At 52.9% G+C, this 18,849-nt stretch overlaps 2 protein-coding genes across 3 annotated transcripts in view; one reads left to right on the forward strand and one right to left on the reverse strand.

Moving 5' to 3' along the window:
• The window catches only part of HMGXB3 (HMG-box containing 3), a 53,185-nt gene extending 47,820 nt beyond the window's left edge, over positions 1 to 5,365 (forward strand). For both annotated transcript variants that reach the window (XM_008954454.6, XM_034960771.3), the window contains 3 exons: positions 802 to 918; positions 2,483 to 2,692; positions 3,956 to 5,365. In XM_008954454.6, the coding sequence (XP_008952702.1) occupies positions 802 to 918; positions 2,483 to 2,692; positions 3,956 to 4,423 (795 nt within the window). In that variant the 3' untranslated portion in view covers positions 4,424 to 5,365. The remainder of the gene's footprint in view (positions 1 to 801; positions 919 to 2,482; positions 2,693 to 3,955) is intronic.
• Positions 5,366 to 5,526: 161 nt separating this feature from the next.
• The window catches only part of CSF1R (colony stimulating factor 1 receptor), a 33,577-nt gene continuing 20,254 nt past the window's right edge, over positions 5,527 to 18,849 (reverse strand). The window contains exons 11-21 of the mRNA XM_057302361.2: positions 13,974 to 14,100; positions 13,741 to 13,845; positions 13,112 to 13,222; positions 11,954 to 12,116; positions 9,719 to 9,807; positions 9,502 to 9,599; positions 8,434 to 8,556; positions 8,241 to 8,352; positions 7,456 to 7,555; positions 6,547 to 6,655; positions 5,527 to 6,449 (exon numbers count right to left, since the gene is read on the reverse strand). Of these exons, the coding sequence (XP_057158344.1) occupies positions 6,294 to 6,449; positions 6,547 to 6,655; positions 7,456 to 7,555; positions 8,241 to 8,352; positions 8,434 to 8,556; positions 9,502 to 9,599; positions 9,719 to 9,807; positions 11,954 to 12,116; positions 13,112 to 13,222; positions 13,741 to 13,845; positions 13,974 to 14,100 (1,293 nt within the window). The 3' untranslated portion in view covers positions 5,527 to 6,293. The remainder of the gene's footprint in view (positions 6,450 to 6,546; positions 6,656 to 7,455; positions 7,556 to 8,240; positions 8,353 to 8,433; positions 8,557 to 9,501; positions 9,600 to 9,718; positions 9,808 to 11,953; positions 12,117 to 13,111; positions 13,223 to 13,740; positions 13,846 to 13,973; positions 14,101 to 18,849) is intronic.

Here is an 18,849-nt window from a genome sequence, read left to right on the forward strand (position 1 = left end):
AGGGCAGTGGTGGATATCGGGGCTTCTGGAGTAGGCTGATTGGTCCACTTTGCAGGGCAGGGATATGAATATCTGTGATGGCATCTGCCTTGGACACAAGGTGCTAGCAGTCAGGGATGCCTAGGAGATGGTCAACAGCTAGATGTGACATGTATGTGGGGCCTGGCCTCTAGCAGTTCCTCCTGTTGAAGGTTGTGAGCCTAGGCTCTGGGGTCAGGAATCCTGGCTCTCCTCCTTACTGTGTGTGACCTTGGATAAACTGCTTTATATTTTGAGCTTCATTTTCCTTGTTTGTAAAATGGAAATAACCAAAATACTAACCTTGTGAGATTGTTGTAAGGAATGCACTTTACACAGTGTCTGGTTACTACCTATGCAAGCTCTTAGAAAATGCCTGCTGTTACATAGTGTATGTGTCTGTGTGTTTTATTCATACATTATTTACTTTCCCTTTCATATTTCTGTGCTGTTGAAAATGTTATGCTTCCTTCAAGATCAGATTCAAATGTTAGCTCCCCTTTGATGGTTTCTTTGCCCTGTAAAAAGTGAAAGGACTCAGGCCTCAGAGTCTGGCAGCTTGATCAGCAGTCTGGCTGGCTTTGTCTGTGACCTAATCCTTTCAGGGCCTCCAATTGCTTACCTGTACCTAGAGGAGGTTGGGCTGATGAGGCTCCAAGGCCCGCTCTGACCCAGGCAGTTTATTCTTTTGCTTTGGGTGTTGGGTGAGTGTGTGATGCTGAGCACCAGCCGTGGTCCCTTAGCATTCGCCCTTATGTTTTTAATCTTGTCCTTCTACTCCAGGACCAGCTCTGCTTCTCCTTGTTGGCCCTCTACGAATCTGTACAGAATGGAGCTAGAGCTATACGGCCCCCCCGTCACTTCACAGGTGGTAAAATCTACAAGGTGTGCCCCCATCAGGTAAGAAAATAACTAGGGGGAGCTTGGAGTGAATTTGCTAATGTTGAACTTCCCATACAGGGACTGATCCAGCTCAGTTTTGGGGGACTAGACTTAGGTCACTGGGCAACCTCTGGCATAGCTGCCCATGGGTCAGGTGCTACCCCGTGGGCTAGGGAGGGAGGCTGGGTCTTCTGTCAGTATTTTTTAAGCACCCTACCACATCCTGGGCATCAGCTGTTGAGGGTATAAGGGCGAGCTTGTATAAAGAATGACAAAGATGTCGTTCCTCCCTAGTTGACCGTATATTTTAGTGGGGAAATAAAGTCACCACAGCTTGTGGCATTGGCTCTGAAGAAATTAGATAAGGGCCTAAGATAGAAAGTAACAGGGAGGAACCTGCTGTCTGAGGTGGCAGAGAAGACTGAGACCTGCAGGATAGGGAGGAGCCCAGTGGTAAGCCAGGGAAGGAGTGTCGCAGCCAAGGGACCACCAAGGCCGTGAGTGGGGAGACAGAGTGAGCTGAGAGGAGGGGGTGTTGGAGGGCTCCCCAGGGGGGCCAGATCACATAGAGCTCTCTAGGCCAGAGTAACAGTTCATATTTTATTCTGACTGATGAGGGACCTTTTGGACGGTTTTGAGTGGGAAATCTGTGGAAGGGTGTGGACAAGGTGGCACTGGGTTAGCTCCAGGACAGGTTATGTACTAGATGACAGAGTGGGCCCAGGTAGATCTTGGGACGGAAACCCCCCCCTAACAGGTACTGAATGGGAGAGAGGTGGCTTATCAGAGCCTTCACTGAAGCACATGAGTCAGCAGGGGGATCTAGCTGTAAAAAGAGAATCCAGTTCCCAACTACTTTAACAGAAGCTGTGTCTGAAGGAGATGCTTAATGCTTCTACTCTGGGCAGATCAGAGCCTGCTCAGGGAATTGTGTTCATGCGACAGGGGATCATCTCATGAGAAGCAGCTGACAGCACAGGGAGAGCTGTAGATCTTGGGGGCTGTGATGGGAGTGGCATCACTTGGAGGTGACAGCCAAGTGGGTGTACCCAGAGTTGTGGAATGGTGCTTGGGGGGCCCTGTCAGTGGAGGTGTTTACTAGGCTACATTGTGGATTCCCATCTGGGCAACAAGCCCACTGGGGTCTGGTGGGGAGGTTGCTCAAAATACAGATGCTTAGACCCTACTTCAGAGACCTTAGTTTCTTAGGTTTGACCTCGGGCCCAGGCATCTCCATTCTTAACCAGCTCTTAGCTGCTGCTGCTGCTGTGTAGCTAGCATAGTGAACTGGTAGGTGATGTGGAGAGAGTGGGGTTTTGAAAGATGTTCTGAGGTGCCTTTCAGCCTAAGTTGAGGACAGGATGCTCCCAGCTGTCTCTCAGAAGGGCAAGGATGAGCTGGTGACTTCATTTAAGGACAGAAGTAGGAAGGGAGCAGCATGCCATGGGCTCTGGCAGGATGGCCATGGCTTCGGCCATGAAGCTGATTGCTCGTCTTCCTGGGAAGAAGCGAGTGAGAACTGTACACTGTCTGCAGACTGGCTTCCTAATTAACCCTGCGCCCCCTGCCCTTCATCTCCCAGGTGGTCTGCGGCTCCAAGTATCTTGTGCGAGGTGAGAGTGCCCGTGACCATGTGGACCTGCTTGCCTCTTCCCGCCATTGGCCGCCTGTCTATGTGGTAGATATGGCCACGTCAGTGGCCCTGTGTGCTGACCTCTGCTACCCAGAGCTGACTAACCAGATGTGGGGGAGGAACCAGGGCTGTTTCTCTAGCCCCACGGAGCCACCTGTGGTGAGTCACCTCCTGAGGAACTGCCATGTCTCCTCAAGCCTACCATGTCTTGCTCTGTCGCCCAGGCTGGAGTGCAGTGGCGTTATCTCGGCTCACTGCAACCTCTGCCTCCCAGGTTCAAGCAGTTCTCGTGCCTCAGCCTCCCGAGTAGCTGGGATTACAGGCACACACCACCACACCTGGCTAATTTTTGTGTTTTAGTAGAGATGGGGTTTGGCCATTTTGCCCAGGCCGTTCTCAAACTCCTGGGCTCAAGCAATGCACATGCCTCAGCCTGTCAAAGTGCTGAGATTACAGGCATGAGCCACCATGCCTAGCCTACTCCGTAAGTTTTTACTGACCAAGCCCTCTGTTTGAGGCCACAGTATATCACTTAGTGTGCCCAGGATATCCCAAACCTTGTGTTAAAAGAGGTTGCCTTCCAGAGAAGCCTAGAAAGTTGCCACCTTTGAGAGTCATTGTGCACACTGACATATTAAAGGCCCCAGCCAGCCCTGGATTAGTTTAATTCACCATGTCTTACATTTAGTTGACCATGGATAACACTGTATGGCATGCCTGTTGTGATCTGAAGATACACTGGTTTAGAAAACACTCATCTTATCCAACCCTCTCCTTTTGTTAAAAGGGTAAGCTAAGGCCCAGAGGAGGAAGTGGACTTTTCCGGGTCACACAGCAGATTAGTGGCAGAGCCCTTGTCTCTGTGTCTTGGTATATTGTACCAGACAGTATTTCTCACCAGTCATGTACCCTCCAAGGCCAGCAGGCCAGCCTTTGGCCTTTGCTGAAATAGATGTCAGAACTGATAATTAGGAAGAAGGGAAGAATAACAAAGGTTGAGTGCCCCAGCCAGGATGCATTATAGGAAGTGAAGGCCTCTGGCTTTGCCTTGGAGGAGTCATTATTGTCATTACTCCCTGGGGCTCACTGGCTCCATGAGCATGCTGGGGACTCCAGAAAAGTGTCTTAACCTCAGTCAGAGCCTGATCTTTCTGCTCCCCTGTAGCCACTGGCCTGAGCGGACCGGGGGCAATAATAGCATAAGTAATCCAACATCTGTTCTGGAAGGTGGCCACTGTTACTGTCCCTGTTCTCACATGAGGAAATGGAGGCACTGGCGGGCAGTGGTTGGCCTAGGAGACACAGTACATGGTGATGTTAGGATTCAAACAGGGCTGGCTGAGCCTAGAGTGTTCTCATCACCAGATGGGTTCCACCTTAGTCATTCCTTCTTGTCAAAATGCATTCTCATTTCTCTTCTAGAGTGTGTCCTGCCCAGAGCTCTTGGACCAGCATTATACTGTGGACATGACAGAAACTGAGCACTCTATCCAGCACCCAGTCACCAAGACTGCCACGCGGCGCATCGTCCATGCAGGCATACAGCCCAATCCTGGTGACCCCAGTGCTGGGCACCACTCCTTGGCCCTGTGCCCTGAATTGGCACCTTACGCAACCATCCTGGCCTCCATCGTGGACAGCAAACCAAACAGTGTCCGCCAGCGGCCCATTGCCTTCGACAATGCCACTCACTATTACCTCTACAACCGCCTCATGGACTTCCTCACCAGCCGCGAAATTGTCAATCGTCAGATCCATGACATTGTACAGAGCTGCCAGCCTGGTGAGGTGGTCATTCGTGACACCCTCTACCGCCTTGGGGTTGCTCAGATCAAGACAGAGACAGAGGAGGAGGGTGAGGAAGAGGAGGTGGCCACAGTGGCAGAATAAGCCAGGCTGTTGTACAGGGACTACACCATCTCTCAAGCCATAGTAAGGCCCTTGCCTGAGGCAGAGCTATCCAGGGGACCTGCAGAAGTGGTCTCCTGTGGGGAGGGCCTCTGACTGCTGGGACTGACCAAAGAGCTTCCATTCCCTGAGCATGGTGGGACCCAGGGTCCTCAGTTCTCAACCCTCCAGGGGTCAGGAGTGGTACCAGGAAACCTCTTCTGGCCCCAAGAGAGCACTTGGGGGACACGGTATGTTTAATGGAGGGGAGGCTGAGGGAAAGGCTGGTAGCTGGTGGGTTCCATGGGGCCTGCTGTGTGGGTCAGGGTGGAGATCCTGGGTGGGCTAAGGTGTGAGCCCCAGCACTAGGTGGGAAGGCTGCTGAGGTCTCTCCCACCCCTGAGGAACCCTGGTTTCAGCCCCCTCAGTCTGATGAATTGCTTAGCCTGTTGCCTTTGACTAGGGGCCTGGGTGGCCTCATTAACTCTAGGGGTCCCTTTGGGCTCTTGATTCTCCCTGAAGGAGGGATGCTTTTCTCTCTTGCTCTTCCTGTACCCACATTTGGGGGAAGCTGAGGAGGGAGGAACAGTCAGCCACAGTTCTCTTCCAGCACTGTCCTCTCCACCCCAAGCTTTGAGGAAGAGCATCCCCTTCCTCCTTTCCCTGGCCACTGCTGCTGCAGCCAATATCCTCTCTGGGCCTGGGACCCTCTCCACAGAGGGGATGTGGTCCCTGGTCATGACATAACCTAGCAGCAGTAGGAAAAAAATCCCTTCTATGAAGGGGAAGCAGACTGGGCCATAAGGAAACAGCAGGACTGGCTCAAGTGCCCAAGGTTTGTTTAGGGCCTGGGAATTGGCCATGTGTTAATTTATTGAGTGGAGTAGGTGGCTTTTTTTCCCTCCCTCTTCCCCCAACAAGAATAAAGTTTATTAAATTATCTGGTTTTGGTGTAGCAGGAGTCAATTCCATGCACATCGTATGGGGCACAGTGTGGTCAAGCTCCACAGCTGTGAGCTCGTCACTTCATGTGAAGGAGGGAAGGAAAGAAAGACGTTCCAGGGAATTTGCAGGTACTCATGTGGCACAAAGAACCAGAGGCTGACTGCATTAATGCTGTTAGTTTAATGTGGACAGAGACATCCCACGGCGTGACTGTTAGTTAGGATGAGTCAGCTTGGGGGAGTTTGTGCTTCCTGCTTGGTGTGGCCAGCCACGTGCCAAGGTCCCCTGCCTTCTAGCCCAGAATGACAGGGGACTGGGCAGAACACCCCCAACTTTTAGCTGCCACTTGGCTCATTACAGCAGTACCAGTGTGGGGGTGGGAGGGGTGAGGCTGTGGAGTGAAGAAGGCGTATAGGGCAGAGACTAAGAGGTCCTGTGAGATTCTTAGAGGAACCATCCTGCTCCGAGGGGCCTGAGCTGAGCGTGGTCTGAGCATCTGCTGCTCCTCTCGGAGAGGGAGATCTCACTCTCTGCCAGTCTGTCTAGCCCCAAAGAGCCTGGTTTTCTCAGTATCAGTGTAGCTCCTGGGGACTTCATAGGCATAAAGTCAGTCCATTTCCATGAAGATAAGGGGATTAGGAAAGAAGGTTCTAGTTGGCATAGCAAACACGAGGCCAACACCATGAGAACAGTAGAGCGGGGGTGAGGGCTCAGCCCCCAGCCCCTGACTGGCAGTGATGGCCCATGCTCAGGAAGTGGGATCCTCTGACCTCCCCTGAATCCCTCACCTTCCCAAGTTTCAGAGCTGGGCCGAGCTGTTGAGTGAAATGACCGAAGGCAGAGTTTGTATGTTCTCCCCGTGTCGCCCCATCCATGGAGGAGTTGAAGTTTGGAGGAGGGGAGAGTGGTACTCCCTGTCGTCAACTCCTCAGCAGAACTGATAGTTGTTGGGCTGCAGCAAGGGCTGGGCGATATCCCCTTGCTCGCAGCAGGTCAGGTGCTCACTAGAGCTCTCCTCCTCCAGCTCACTGCTGCTGCTGCCACTGCCACCACTTCTGCTGCTGCTCGGCAGATTGGTATAGTCCTGAGGGTGGGAGGGACCAGAAACTGTCAGTCCAGATCCATCAGGCCCAGCCCAACCTGCTTTACCGGCCACCCACCCCAAGCCTCACCCCACTCACCCGCTCTCTCCTGTCCTCTTGGGCCTGCTCCTGAAGGAAGGAGCAGATCTGCTGGAAGGTGGGTCTGTGGGTGGGCTCCAAGGCCCAGCAGGCCTGCATGATGCTGTATCTGGGAGATAGGACAGAGGATGCCCATGGGCAGCTCCCTAGGGTCCAGGGGCCATTAACACACACCCCTAGAGAGACCTACCCAGCAGAGGTCCCCAAACCCAGTCAAAGTAAGTTTAGTATAAAATCTATGCCAAGTCCTTGGCATGCTTTACCATTTAATCCTCACAGTAACCCTTGCAGAAGGGTACTCTCATCACCCTCATTTTGACAGATGAGGCCATTTTGGTATCCTCAGGGTCACTGTAATAACAATCTCTTAAAAGTCTAAGTTTAGGGACAGGTGCAGTGGCTCATTCCTGTAATCCCAACACTTTGGGAGGTTGACGCAGGAGGATTGCATAAGGCCAGGAGTTCCAGACCAGCCTGGACAACATAGTGAGATCCCATCTCTACTAAAAAATTTTTTAAAAATAGCTGGGCTTGGTGGTGCACACCTGTAGTCCCAGCTGTTTGGGAGGCTGAGGCCAAAGGATTGCTTGAGCCCTGAAGATTGAGGCTGCAGTGAGCTATGATCGCACATCACTGCGCTCCAGCCCGGGCTACAGAGCAAGATGCCGTCTCAAAAAAAAAAAAAAAGGAAAAGTGGTCAGTTAGGACCAGCCCTAGTGAACAGCTGCTTCTCTGAGAACATCCCCCATAGCTTGAACTCAAAAGGGGCTTGTTGTGTCCACTATGGGAGAGATAAAGTCTGACCCGGGAACATTTTGGACAAGGAAAGATCAGGGCCACACAGCCTTCCATCCCTTTCCAGCGAAAGCCTGGGGTGTCCTTTTCCCTCCCTGGGATCCCTTCGCTTACATATTCTTTGGGGCAAATGCAGGCTGGGCCATTTGGTATCCATCCTTCACCAGTTTATAGAACTTGCTGTTCACCAGGATGCCAGGGTAGGGATTCAGCCCTGCAAAGGCCAAGATCAGGTAAGAGGCCATGCCCATCGTCTTCTCCCCATTCCCGCACACCCACACACATCTTAGACTGGGTTTAAAGGGTCCCACTTGACAACACTGCAACAGCAGCTACTCTTATCCAGTGCCTCCTGTGTGCCAGCCAGTGTGTGGCAGGCTTAGGCTTTAGGAAGGTGTGAGCCTCCATCCAGGCCTTATCACACCAAACATTCTTGCGCAGGCTTTGGAATCAGACCAAAGCTTCAGTTGTGTATTGTTAAAGTTGGGACAGTCAGGTGGTTATGAGGGTGTAGGAGCAGTGTATTTAAGAACTGAGTACAAGTCCTTGTGCCTAGTCCTCAGGAAATGGCAGTTCTACTAGAGCCTAGTAGTAGAGAGCTGCATCTTCAAGGGTCTGTAGATTTCAGACAAAGGAGGGAAACAGTGACAAAGGAGGATAACAGGTAGCAGCAACTGAGCAGAGACAAACGAGGGAAGAGCCAGAAAGGAGCGCCTGTCAGGGGCAGAGGGTCTGCCGAGTCCCGCAGGAGCCACGATGCTGGGTTTCGAGAGCCCTTGCCCATTCCTGCACTCTCACCAACCCTCGCTGTGTCCTGGGCACCAAACAGCTTTGTCCACCAGTGGGGCAACCAGAGGAGCCAGCCCCAGGCTCTTCCTGGAGTGGGCCCAGTGGCTCACCAAGTGAGAAGATCTCCCAGAGGAGGATGCCATAGGACCAGACGTCGCTCTGAACCGTGTAGACACAGTCAAAGATGCTCTCTGGGGCCATCCACTTCACAGGCAGGCGGGCCTGGGATGACAGTCCCCAGTTATTTTGGGCCCTGACTCTTCAACCCCTCCCCAGCCTGGCCCAAGCCCTCCTAGCACTTACATTGCCCTTGACAATGTAGTTGGAGTCATTCATGATGTCCCTGGCCAGCCCGAAGTCCCCAATCTTGGCCACATGACCATTGGTCAACAGCACGTTACGTGCTGCCACGTCCCGGTGGATGCACTGAGGGAAAGCACCGCAGGGTTAGTCTTGGGCCTTCTACTTGAGCCTGAGGTGAGGAGGATGGCAGGGAGGGCCCCAGATGGCTTTGGGGTCCCTGCTGGAGTGAACAACAGTTTTGGTCCTTTACCACAAACCCTTGTCTATACCTTCTACCAGGGCCCAGGATCTGAGAATGTGTAGCGTGATCTGACCATTTAATGCTTAGAAACCCCCATTACCCTGAGCAGCCATGGCCCTTCTCACCCTTTGTCCTCTGACTGGTCTGCTCAGGCCCCAGAAGCGAAGGGCTTCCGTGCGGAGAGCAGTCTCCAAACCCTACCGTTACTTCTGATCATAGCAGCTGCTATCTGCCAGGCCCTTCCCTAAACTCTGCACACATTGAACCCTTTTTCTTTTCAAACAATCGTTATGCCCATTTTTATAGTTGTAGAAACTGAGGCACAGAATTTAAATAGTTGCTTAAAGTCACAGAGCAGGTGGCAGAGCCAACAATCAAACCACTGACTCCCGAATCTGTTCTAAGGAAGATGGCAAGAGCTCCCATTCCCTGGCACTTCTTCCTAGGCTGACCGCACTTTATACATTATCTAATATCCCCAGAATTCTATGAGGAAGCTTCCATTATCATCCCCACCAGACCGTGTGCTTCATGAGCAGAGACAACTGTTGTCTCTTATACACTATTTAGTAAAAACGAATGAAGAAAGCCTGGTACCCTTCCTCATCTTCACACTGGGGACACAGGTGCCCAGCCCCGGAGCTCCAGCCCTGGGCACAGCTTTCTCCCACTCATCCCTGCAGCTGCTGCCCAAATGACTCTCTCATACTCTGTCTCCTCCCCTACCCCCTCACAGGCTCCCGTTTCCTCCTCCCCATCGTCACTCATCCAGCCTCCCCGGAACACAGACCTGGGTGGCTACGAGCCAGGGCCAGGTTCCTACTCACATTCTTGGAAGCGAGGAAGGCCATGCCCTGGGCTACTTGGCTGGAGAAGTGAAGCAGGTCCCGGAGCTCCAGGGGCCGTCCATCCTCCTTGTCCAGGTCTAGGGTGGGAAGAGGCGTCAGGGCAGCCCTGCCACACTCCCCACCCCTCACCCCAGCAGCCCCTTCTCCTTTTCCCTTGTTATCAAGTAAATGGGGCCTGGCCCTGGGACCTCCTCACCTTGCTCAGAGAAGGAGTCATTTGAAGAAGTGGAGACAGGCCTCATCTCCACATAGGTGTCCACACCCTGGCTGGAGAAGCCACTGTCCCTACATAGGAGAGAGGGTTGGGGGGCAGAGGTCAGTCCCCATCACTGCACTGCTCAGCTCAGGCCTTGACCACCCACCACCCCATGGTCAACTGGAACCTCCCTTTCTGATAAGAAACCTCCTGCCACACTCCATCTGAGTGAGCATTGGTCTCTGCTTGGCTGTCCCCGGTAAGGGAGCTTACAACCCATTCTGGTTTTGGGCAGCTCTGCCTGTGAGAAAGTTCTTCACTGTTCTAATGCTAATCTACCGCTGAGATTTTCCTCCTAGCCCCTGCTCTACCCTCAAGGGCCACAGAGAAGTTGGAGTCCTCTTCCCCATAACAGCCCTACTAGAATTGGGGCATATCCTAGGGCCCCTTGAGTCCTCTCTTCTCTGGACAGTGCCTCACACCCCTGGCTTCACATTAAAATCACTTCGGGAGCTTTTAGGATCAGGCTAATTACTAATACTTAGCCTGATCCTAAACTAACTCTAGGGACAAAACAGTCATTCACAGATTTAAATCTCCCCAGGTGATCACAAAGTGCAGCCTAAGCTGAGGCCCACTGGTCTAGAGCACTGTTTAAGCTCCAATTCATGTGCAGATAAATCACCCCGGGAATCTCTGCAATGCAGATTTTGAATCAGCAGGCCTGGGTGGATGGGCCTGAGGTGGTGCACTTCCAACAGTCCTCAAGAGATGCCTATGAGAGCACACTTGGGGTAGAGAATTTGAGAAGCACTACTGTAGACTGAAGCACTACTGCTCCTAACATTCCAGCCAGATAGGATTTCTCTCTCCCTCCTGTCCCCTCTGCGCTAGAGATGTGTACCTTGACAATGTCCATATTCTAGTGTTCCCAGAAGGAGAAACCGATGTTTTATTTATGATCTGACCATGGCAAAACCTTCCGCTCCCTTGTTGTAGAAACTATGCTTCTGTTAACAGCCTGGAATCCTTTTGGCAGAGTTGGTTTACAGGCCATTTGCCCTCGAAATTACCCACTCTGGGAATACTTTCCCCATCTGCGTATTTGAAGATGGAAGCTAATACTTTCCTTTGGTGCTCATTTTGATCTGATCTTCAGAGGCCTAGTGTGTGCCACCCTCATAGAAGTGTCAGGGAATCAGAAGAGGAAGCGATGCTGCCAGGCCCCCATTTTTAGGGCCCTGAGTGAAGAGATGGCCTCCTTCTCTTTTGCCTCCCCAGGCATGGCAGCTGACAGTATCTAGGATGAGGGCGCAGTATACACCCTTCTTGTTCTGATCCTGTCCTGATCCCACAAGCCCCTGAGACAGAGACCTCCAGGACAGCAGTGTGGCTTGGGTGACTCCTGGACTGGAAGTCAAGAGAGCAAGATTCTAGTCCAGGCTCCACCTCTAACCCTGACTCATGTGTGACATGAATCTCCCCACTTCCTCTCTTTGGTTCCCCATGTGGCTCTGTCTGTTGGATGGCTCTGTTCTGGATGGCTTCCAGGAATCACAGCAACAGGACAACAGAGCCATCTCTCTTTTTTTTTGAGACGGAGTTTCGTTCTTGTTGCCCAGGCTGGAGTGCAATGGTGTGATCTCAGCTCACAGCAACCTCTGCCTCCTGGGTTCAAGCAATTCTCTCGCCTCAGCCTCCCGAGTAGCTGGGATTATAGGCATGCGCCACCACGCCCGGCTAATTTTGTATATTTAATAGAGACGGGGTTTCACCATGTTGGTCAGGCTGGTCTCGAACTCCCAACCTCAGGTGATCTGCCCGCCTCAGCCTCCCAAAGTGCTGAGATTACAGGCATGAGCCACTGCGCCCAGCCACATCTGCCCATCTCTTACTAGGGCTCCAGGCACAGATCTTGGTTGATCTTTTACACACACACTGGGTGGTGATTTCATTGATGCATATCTCCACCAGATTATGAGCTGCCCATCTTTGCCCTCCCACACTCCCAGAACACGGTTGGTGTTCAAATATTTGTTGAATGAAGGGGAAAAGGAGTAGAGAAACAAGAGATGCCCATAAAACCTGTGGTGGCTACTTCCCATGATACAGGTGGCAGGTGAGGGCCGCATAGCCACCCATTCATGAGCCATCCAACCCTGAGCTGGCTTTGAAGACAGACTCGGATCCTGCCTCCCAGACCTGGCCTTTTTCTTGTCCTTTGCCAGGGGCTACCTGCGGACATATTTCTTCTCGAGGTGGATGTTCTTATAGTCGACGCCTCCCTCGGGGTCCTGGCCGGGGCTCAGGCTGGGTCCCAGCATGGCCTCAGCCTTCCTTCGCAGAAAGTTGAGCAGGTCGCCATAGCAACAGTACTCCGTGATGACCAGTACAGGGCCTAGAGCAGCCAAGGGTGTGGGGTGAGGGAGGTGCTGAGTGCTCCCCTCCATGAACAGGAGCATGAGACTGGGGGCAGTGAGGCCACTGGACCTGGACTCAGCATAGCTGAGTTCTAACCTCGGCTCTGTGAGCAAGTTTCCTTGTGCCTCAGTAGTTCCATCTGTTTAAAACAGATGGCTTTGGCAGGGCGCGGTGGCTCTCGCCTGTAATCTCAGCACTTTGGGAGGCCAAGGTGGGTGGATCACAAGGTCAGGAGATCGAGACCATCCTGGCTAACATGGTGAAACCCCATCTCTACAAAAATACAAAAAAATTAGCCGGGCATGGTGGCATGTGCCTGTAGTTCCAACTACTCAGGAGGTTGAGGCAGGAGAATTGCTTGAACCTGGGAGGCAGAGGTTGCAGTGAGCCAAGATCGTGCCACTGCACTCCAGCCTGGGTGACAGAGTGAGGCTCCGTCTCAAGAAAAAAAAACAAAAAACAAAAAAAAGACAACCTTAAAAAAAATGTAGCCCAAGAATTATTTCTTCAAAGGAAAGCTATGGCGGCTCACTGTAGGTCAGAGCCGCTATCAGTGAAGAGGATGTGGGGCACTTGGAGTCCCAACAAAGCCCGGGGCACCTTTGTGGGCCCTGGGGAGAGTGTCCAAGCATCCTTGAATGGAGGCTTCATAAGAGGTAGGCGGGGGGCTTCACTCCAGACCCACAGGATCTGGCTCCCTGGAAGCAGGGCCTAGGAGCTTGCACATTCATCTCCTCCTCCAAGGGCTCCGATGCTCCCTCTCAGTCTCTCTCTATACCTCAGGCTGCCCGTGCAGCTCCTGACTATTCCAGGAGATGGGCCCAGGAGTTTAAGGGATGCTGTGACCGGGATCCCACTGACACTTGGAGCAGTAGGATCCTGAGAAGGGGAAGACAGAACAAGGTAGCCCTGGGGCCCTGAGATTCCCCAGAGGCCCCAAGACCTTGGCCCCAGGAACACCAAGGCCCTTACCTCCATGGGTACAGGCTCCCAGAAGGTTGACGATGTTCTCGTGCTGTCCCAGGTGGCTCATGATCTTCAGCTCGGACATGAGGGCCTCCTTCTCATCAGCATGGGCCGTGGCTGGGAGGAAGAACCACAGTCCCACAGACAGGGAGAGGGCAGGACAGAGAGCACCACACAGATACATGGGGACCAAATGCAGAGACCCAGGGGAGAAAGCAGAGCATACCCCAAGACCCGGAGTGACCAGAAGCCAAAAGGAGGAGAAGGAAAAATGCAGACACACAGATGGCAGAGAGAGAGAGAGGAGGGATGAGCCTGTCACTGAGCTGGTCTTCAGGTGACAGGAAGCCAAACTGTGGCCAGGCCATGGCCATAGGTGGCCTTTCTGCACCCCCAGACTTTTTGGAGCTCAGTCAGAAGCCCCTTCACAACTAAAGGGTGACCTAGACCTTCTTGGAGCCGGGAGTCAGAGGGTGCCTGGAGCTCACAAGGAAACCCAAGTCCTCACCCTTGAGCTCTGTCCCCCAGGCTTCAACAGGTTGAAATGTGTGTGATGCCTCTTGTGACACCAGGGCCAGCCCACCCCCAGCATCTACCACCCCCCATCCCTTCCCTCATCCCCTCCCCTCACTCACACTTCAGCATCTTCACAGCCACCTTCAGGACAGCATCCTCCTTGCCCAGACCAAAGGCCGTGGCCTCCACCACCTTCCCAAAGGCTCCAGCTCCGAGGGTCTTACCTGCCACGCACACAGGTCCCTTAAGTCCCTGGGCACCAAAGGGACCTCTGTCCAAGGGCCCATGGGCTCCCTGCAACCCCCACAGGCCCTGTGATAGGAAGCTGTGGAGTGCTGAGCTGCCATCTCACCAAACTGCAGGTTGTTCCGGGGGAACTCCCACTTCTCATTGTAAGGCAGCTGCGTGGGGTCGATGAAAGTATAACTGTTGCCCTCATAGCTCTCGATGATCTTCCAGCGGACCTGGTACTTGGGCTTCTGCAGAAGAGGAAGGGAGCACGTGGCAGTCGGGGCTGGCAGGCAGTTCCTGGACCTTGTTTCTGACTCCCAAGAGCAGGGGTGTGGGCAGTCCCAAGGCGCCCAGTGGGAGAAGGCAGGGCAAGGCCTGCTCTGGGCTGAGAGAGGTCGTCTCATGAACATAGCACTGAGAGCATGTTCCTGCTTGACTCTGCCTTGTTGTGTGACCTTCCCTTCTCCAAGCCTCAGTTTCACTATTTGCGTATTGAAGACCTTGGACAAGACAACCTCTGAGGGCCCTGATATCTCTGATAATCTGGTAATTCCTGAGCCAGGAGGGAGGGTGGAACTTGAGATCTTATCCATCCGTTCATCTGTCCATCCATCTACACATCCATCCACCCACCCAACCTCCCATCCAAATATATATATATATATTTTAATTGTGATAAAACATACATGAAATTTACCATTTCAACCATTTTTAAGTGTATGGTTCAGTAGTATTAAGTAAGTTACATTCTACCTTGTGCAACCAGTTTCCAGAGCTCCTTTCATCTTGCAAAACTGAAACTCTGTTCCTGTTAAAAAGCAACTCCCCTTTCCCTCCTCCAGCCCCTGGCAACCATGATTCTGCTGTCTCTGTGAATTGCACTGCTCTAGGCACTGCACCTCAGTGGACTCACACAGCATGTGTCTATTGGGATTGCCTTATTTCACCCAGCGTAATGTCTTCGAGGTTCATTCATGCTGCAGCATAGGTCAGAATTCCCTTCCTTTTTAAGGCTGAATAATAGTAGCCCATCCACATACTTTCTTGAACATCTATTTGTGTCAGGCACCGCTGATTCAGAGTTGAACAGGACAAAGTCCCTGCCCCTCCATGGAGTTTGCATTCTAGTGGCTGAGAGAGGCATTAATAACGCAAATAAACATGTATCTAGGAAATTCTCAAGTGGTGCTATGAAGAAAATAAAGATAAGTCAGGGAAGGCCCCTAAAGAGCCCACCATGTGACCATCAGAGGAAGAATTTTCCAGGAACAGTGCATGGAAATGCTGTATGCTTGACATGGGAATGATCCTGGCAAGTTTGAGCTACAGGAAGGCAGCCATCATGGCTTGAAGGAAGTTGGGGGGCAGATTCCAGAAACAGGAAGGTCTTGAGGGCTATGATAAGGTGAGTGGGTTCCCTTTTGGGATTTTTTTTTTTTTCCAAGACAGGATCTCTGTCCCCCAGACTGGCATGCAGTGGGGACAGTCTTGGCTCACTACAGCCTCCACCCCCGAGGTTCAAGCAATCCTCCCACCTCAGTCTCCCAAGCAGCCGGGACTACAAGCATGTGGCACCACACCTGGCTAATTTTTGTAGAGACGGGGCTTTGTCGCAGCCTAGGCTGGTCTTGAACTCGTGAGCTCAAGCAGTTTGCCTGCCTCGGTCTCTCAAAGTGCTGGGATTACAGGCATGAGCTACCATGCCTGGCCGGGCAGTGAGAGACCCTGAGAGTTTGACACAGGTGAGTCGCCATCTGACTTTTTTTTTTTTTTTTTGAGACAGGGTCTTGCTCCTTCACTCATGCCGGAGTGCAGTGGCACGATCATAGCTCACTAGGCTCAAACTCCTGGGCTCAAGCAATCCTTCTGCCTTGGCCTCTCAAAGTGCTGGGATTATAGGAGTGAGCCATCGCACCCAGCCTTGACTTTACCTTTTTGAGAGAGAAAGAGAGATGCTGCTCACTAGATAGATTCTGGAGGACCAGCACCTTTGGAAAGACCCAATTTCCTTCCTTAGGCTCTCCATGCTGTTACCACCCAGCCAGGGGAGGCAAGCCCTGGGATGTGGGGAGGAGGAATGGCTGCCCCTGTTTCTTGCCCAGGGGTCAGCTGCTGAGGGGGGAGTACCATGCTAAGGGTTGCCCATAAGAAATGCTGATGGAAGACCAAGTTGAGGGGGAAAGTGGAAGCTGGGCTGGGGCGGTGGAGGACACTGAGGCCCTGGGTCAGCAGAGCAACTCTTTCCGGCCAGGCCTTGGGGATGGGACAAGCTTGACTGTGCCTGCAGCTGGGCTCCTTCCCTGGGCACCCGAGCTAGAAACTTAAAGGAAGTGTGGACCGGTGCTAGGGAGGAGGCTGGCCTTTAGCTGCAAGTCCTGGTTGAGAGAGAAGATTCCAGTCATGTCCTTTGCAGCAACATGGTGCAGCTGAAGGCCATTATCCTAAGCAAATTAACACAGAAACAGAAAACCTACATGCCGCATGTTCTCACTTATAAGTGGGAGCTAAATATTGAGTATGCATGGGCATAAAGATGGCACCAACAGACACTGGGGGCTACTAGAGCAGGGAGGGTGGAAGCGGGCGAGGGTTGAAAAACTATGGAAGCTATGCTCAGTACCAGGTGATGGGATCCATATTCCAAAGCTCAGCATCACGAAACATACGCATGCAACAAACCTGTACATCTATCCCCTGAATCAAAAATAAAATGTGGACATTTTTAAAGAGAGAGACAGGGAGAAAGCTTCCAGCTAACCATCAGGAAGAACTTCTAGCTGGTAGTTAGGGAGAAGAGACTGCAATTAGAAATGGAAGGAACTAACTTCCAGGCTCTGATTCGGAAGGGCGGACTACAGGTGAACTTCAGAGTCTCTGTGTTATAGCTTGGGTGAGAGTCTGAAATGGGACACAGGGAGAAGAACTTCCCAAGCCTCTGAGGATGCAAATCCTGCCCGTGGGTGCCTTCCCAGCCCAAAAGACAGCAACAGGGCGAGGAGGGGATTCTTCAACCTCTCCTGGCCACTTCCATCTCTAGGAGCCTCTGTGGCTAAGACTGTTTTTTCTCACCACTTCTTGTTCCTCTGTCCCTCTGCAGCTGGGCTGAGTCAGCCCCTCCCTGCCCCCAGCTGGGCAGGGGGCACTGTTGAAAGGGAGGGGATCAAGGAGGAAGAGGTTTGGCTGGATTCTCAGATTTCTGAATCCTAGGCTCCTAATTCCTGGAAGCAGACCAAGCTGCCTTCTGCCTGCCTCAGGAACCCTCCCCTGCCCCTGCTGGGCATGTAAACCTCCCAGGGCACCTGTGCCATCCCTGGAAAGGGCTCATGGGCGTCTACCCAGAGGCAGCCTCTCTTCCAAAGAACTATGAGTGAGAGATCAAGAGGTGGGGATGGGCGAGGCTTCCTGAGAAGGGTGGACGTAATTGTCATGATGGCAGCGAGTTCTTCCTGAGCTCTTCCTGGGAGTGGGGCGCTGGGCTAGATGCTTGAAGCACATCACCCCATCCATTCCTTGCAATGGGCCTAAGCCCCAGGCCCACCCCCCGACTTCTTCCCTTCCTCCCATCCACCCCACCAAAGGGGGCATGGAGACAAAGTCCCGGTCCCCTCCCCATCTAGGCCTGCTGGTTCTGGGTGAGTGGATGTTCTGCATCCCAGGAAGGTGGAGATCTGAACAATTCCCAGTGGAATCTTTGGGGACCCTCCTGTCGCTCCTCAGAGCTCAGTTCCAGCCCCCAGAATCGTAGTCTTTCCAGCAGCCTCCCTGGACCCTCCCTTCCCTGCTGCCTCAGCCATTTCCCTGTGCGCCTCCTCCTCCAGGGGGAGCCTGCTGACTCCTGCCCTTTTCTCTTCCCCCACGGCCCCCCTTGTGGTCACTCTGGGGGACAGAAAGGTGATGACTCAGCCCTGAGGCAGAACAAACACTCCCCACAGACAGGCCACTTCTTTCCCCAGGCCTGGGCAATGAGGAGAGGCTGGGCTGAGTCCCCAGTGAAGGGGCAAAGCTCCGAACCTCATGCAGCAAGGCAGAGGAGGATGGGAGGGCAGGCACTTAGCATGGGCATGACCATCCTGACCCCTCAAAGTCCGGTCCCATGGGTGGACACCTCGGCCTGGAGCTAAAGGGCCTGTGAATGGGTGTAGGGGAGGAGGGTAGCTGCAAGTCTTCTCGCAGCCTTGCATGGGCTCCAGGGGCAGCTGAATTTCCTGGACAGGAAGTGTGGAGGTGACATGTTCCAAAAATGGTCCCGTGGAGAGGGGATACAGAGTTCCTAAACCACAGCCAAGGGGGCTGGCCAGCCCAAGGCAGAAAGGGCCGCAGGGGGCCCTAGGCCCTTCTCTGGAATCTCTGCATGACTGTCCTGGCAGCTCTGTGGGCACTGCGAGGCAGTTTTCAGTTCCATGTAAGGAAGAACTTTGCAAACATTGGAGCTGCTCAGAGAAGGAACGGGTGGCCCCGAGAGTGAGTAAGGTCCTGTCCCTGGAGGTGGGTGGGCTGGGCCAAACAACTGCTTTGGGTGTGTAGTCAAGGAGATGATGCCCAACCTCAGACCTCCCCCTCCTTCCACCATCCCAAGAGGCATGAGCTAACTCTGGTTCCCCAACGAACTTCCTCCTGGGACAAGAGTGTGCAGCTCCCATCACAGAGACTGTCTCGTCCAGCACCCCGCTCAGTCCTCTATGTGCGTTGTGGTACGGAATCCCTCACAACAGGCTGTTAATGATCCCATTTTACAAATGGAGAAGAGACTTAGACACACCAACTTTCTCATCATCCCATAGCCAGAGCTTGGCAGAGGCAGGATTTGGACCCAGATTCACGGAAGTCCAAGTTTCTGGTTCTTAAACTAGACCACCAGTGGGCTCTTGGCATGTCAGAGGAGGAGGGGCTGTTAAAGAACACCCAGACCCATGGTACAAGAGGGGAAACTAAGGCCCAGAGAGGACAGCGAGTCAGCTGAGGTTACATGGCAAAACAGTGTCAGAGCTGGACCTAGA

The sequence above is a fragment of the Pan paniscus genome, chromosome 4 (assembly GCF_029289425.2).
Source record: "Pan paniscus chromosome 4, NHGRI_mPanPan1-v2.0_pri, whole genome shotgun sequence".
Classification (NCBI taxonomy): domain Eukaryota; kingdom Metazoa; phylum Chordata; class Mammalia; order Primates; family Hominidae; genus Pan; species Pan paniscus.